The 2,790-nt window shown below is 28.0% G+C and overlaps 1 protein-coding gene across 1 annotated transcript in view; it reads right to left on the reverse strand.

Moving 5' to 3' along the window:
• The window catches only part of LOC108578135 (anaphase-promoting complex subunit 2), a 3,393-nt gene extending 1,124 nt beyond the window's left edge, over positions 1 to 2,269 (reverse strand). Inside the window, 5 exon segments of the mRNA XM_017941400.1 lie at positions 388 to 831; positions 922 to 1,102; positions 1,209 to 1,450; positions 1,642 to 2,074; positions 2,195 to 2,269. Coding sequence (XP_017796889.1) covers positions 388 to 831; positions 922 to 1,102; positions 1,209 to 1,450; positions 1,642 to 2,074; positions 2,195 to 2,269 — 1,375 coding nt within the window.
• Between the last annotated feature and the right edge of the window lie 521 nt (positions 2,270 to 2,790).

A 2,790-nucleotide genomic window follows, 5' to 3' on the forward strand; every position in this document is an offset into this window, starting at 1 on the left:
ATGTTAAATATGTGTTTAATTTAATATTATGCATTGTGTAACAAAAAATTAATCTGAACTTTGAGTAGAAATTACAAGTACCAGAACTGAAAAAGATTATAAATACATGTTCAGAAACTATGAATGTAGTAAAAAATATACTGTATATTTTTTGAGTTATAAAGAATGACTTTATATGTACTCAAATATCTTCAAAAAGATGTAATATGTAAATACATCTTGTTATGCATTGCTAAATTCATTAAAAGCTATCACAGTTGTCACAAATACTATTACAAGCTTCTATAATACAACAGCAAAATATTTTCTTGATTTTATTCAAAACAACTGTTTCAAGAAGTTGTTTTCCTTGCTTTGATACATAAAATACATATCTAAAGTTCTGACCAATATTTGTATACACCCTATATAATATAAATGTACCAGGATCAGCATCAACAGGATCAGGCATCCATTTATCCCAATCTTCATTTTCTTCATTGCCAGAACCATCATCTAATTGTAAAGATTCTCCTTTAAGTAACTCGTCTGCTAGATCATGACAATAATGTAATGCTAAAATACAAAATTAATGAAATGTATTTCAAGTATTGCATAATAATTACTTAATAGGTTCTGTTATTGTTTCAAGAAGAACACCTATGGGATCTAACTGTCTCAATGCTCTTATAGCTGCAATATAAGCTGTTATTATATCTGGTGTATTTACACCTGGATGCAATAGCCTTGTTTTTAAAGCTTCTTGTAGACTTTCTATTAAAACTTTTCGCAAATCAGTTCTTTCTAAACAAACGCGCAAATCATCTATTGCAGGTTGAGAATCTGGATATTCTAAATATAAAAGAAATTATATGTAACAAATATATCAATACAAACAACATAACAGCATATAAATTTTGTACCTAGCATATAAAGAAATACCTATTATTATATCAAAGAGTTGTTCAATTCTAAATCTTGTATATGTTTCATATAAAAAATGAGATAATTTTTGTTTAAATTTGCCTATAGCATTGCGAGTTTGATCACTCAAAGATACGACCTTTGAAAAACCACCAGAGTATATTCTTATTAACCAATTCATAACAACTGTTTCAAGCCACTGTAAAATTAAGTATAATGTTAATTACATGATTTATTTCATATTCAGTAAGTTGAATAAGCACAATTTGTATTATGGAATTAAAGTGTATACAACAAAATCTTACATTTTCCAGTGATGATAATTGAGACACATCAAATGTTTTATCACACGATCGATTCACATGATTTTTGATACGTATATGTATCAATGATGTAAGAACATTACCCACTAATCTCTCTAATAGTTCTAACTCAATTAACTTTCTATTTGTTTCATGAAACATAAATACTATCATTTGACACTGGCATTTTTCTACTTCTTGATAACAACCCATACATTGACCGGAATCATTTCCAGAAGTAGTTGCTGTGAAATAAACAATATTAATATCTATAATTGAAATTTTACAAACACTTACATTATATTGTTCTTTTAAATTTAAGTTTGAAAGCAAAGCATTATAACGAAAAAAAATCATGAACGTATAAAGTAAACAAATTTTATGACAGAACTATTAAAAACAATATATAAACACTATATTTTGCACCATTAATTACCATGAGTGGAATTATCTGCACTACAAAATACATTAAAAGCAATTTTATAAAATTGTTCAACTATATGTTCATAATGAAGTGGCAATTGACTTAGTAATGTAGATCGCACAATTAATTTAAATCGACTCAATACGTTTCCACTTGTTACAGTTTGAGTTATTTCATCCTGCATCAGGTATTCTAATCTTTTCAGTAATGGTAAAAATTCTGTGAGACTTATATATAATCCATCTACTGCACTTTTAAAATGTTCAAAACCTTGTTGTCCATCTATATCATTCACAAATTTTTTCCAAAATGTAGGTGCTACATTTTGTCGAATATATAACTCTATATGATAAATAACTACATCTTCGACAAAATGTGCTAAATCCAATGCCTTTATTTCTTTAATCACTTCAGTAAATTCTTCATCTGTACATTCATTTTGAATCTGAAAAGAATATTAATTTTCTTTAAATATATAACTAAAAGACACCTTATATTATTTACATCCATTATTACATCCTAAGTACTATGCACTAATTTATTAATTTATAAATTATAAACAAACCTTTTCATACAAAATGGGGAATGCATATTGTATTCGAGAGAAAACATCGCCTTTATTGTTCTCGGATTTAACCATATTATTTATAAATAAATCCTCTCCTTGTTACCCAAATTCTTCCAACCAATTTTAAAGTTATGATCACTTATTAAAAGTGACGATTTTACCTTCCGAATCAATAAAAATTCGGACACAAATTTTTTGTTATTATTAATGAAAAGAAAGTATATTACGTACACATTTCACAAATTTGTATATAAATATAACATTGTGTTATGTAAATCTCCTTTTTGACAGTACGAAAATATATACAACTAATCCACAGATGAGACACAGAATAGACCTACCACCTAATGCACTTTTTTGTTTACGTCTCGGGGGCTCTAGAACCCCTTACCATTTTTGTGTCGCATTCAACGTTATCGATTCTGCATAGAAAAAGATTACAACATTAGCAGTAGTTAGAATGAGCACTGAACATAACCACAGACGAGATATAGAATAGACACAAATGACGTACAGGAGAGATCTAGCATCTTATGGAACTTTTTGTCGGGACTTTAGGCACAAACGATGTACAGGATAGATCTTGCATCTTA

The sequence above is a fragment of the Habropoda laboriosa genome, unplaced genomic scaffold, assembly GCF_001263275.1.
Source record: "Habropoda laboriosa isolate 0110345459 unplaced genomic scaffold, ASM126327v1 scaffold1329, whole genome shotgun sequence".
In the NCBI taxonomy this organism is placed as follows: domain Eukaryota; kingdom Metazoa; phylum Arthropoda; class Insecta; order Hymenoptera; family Apidae; genus Habropoda; species Habropoda laboriosa.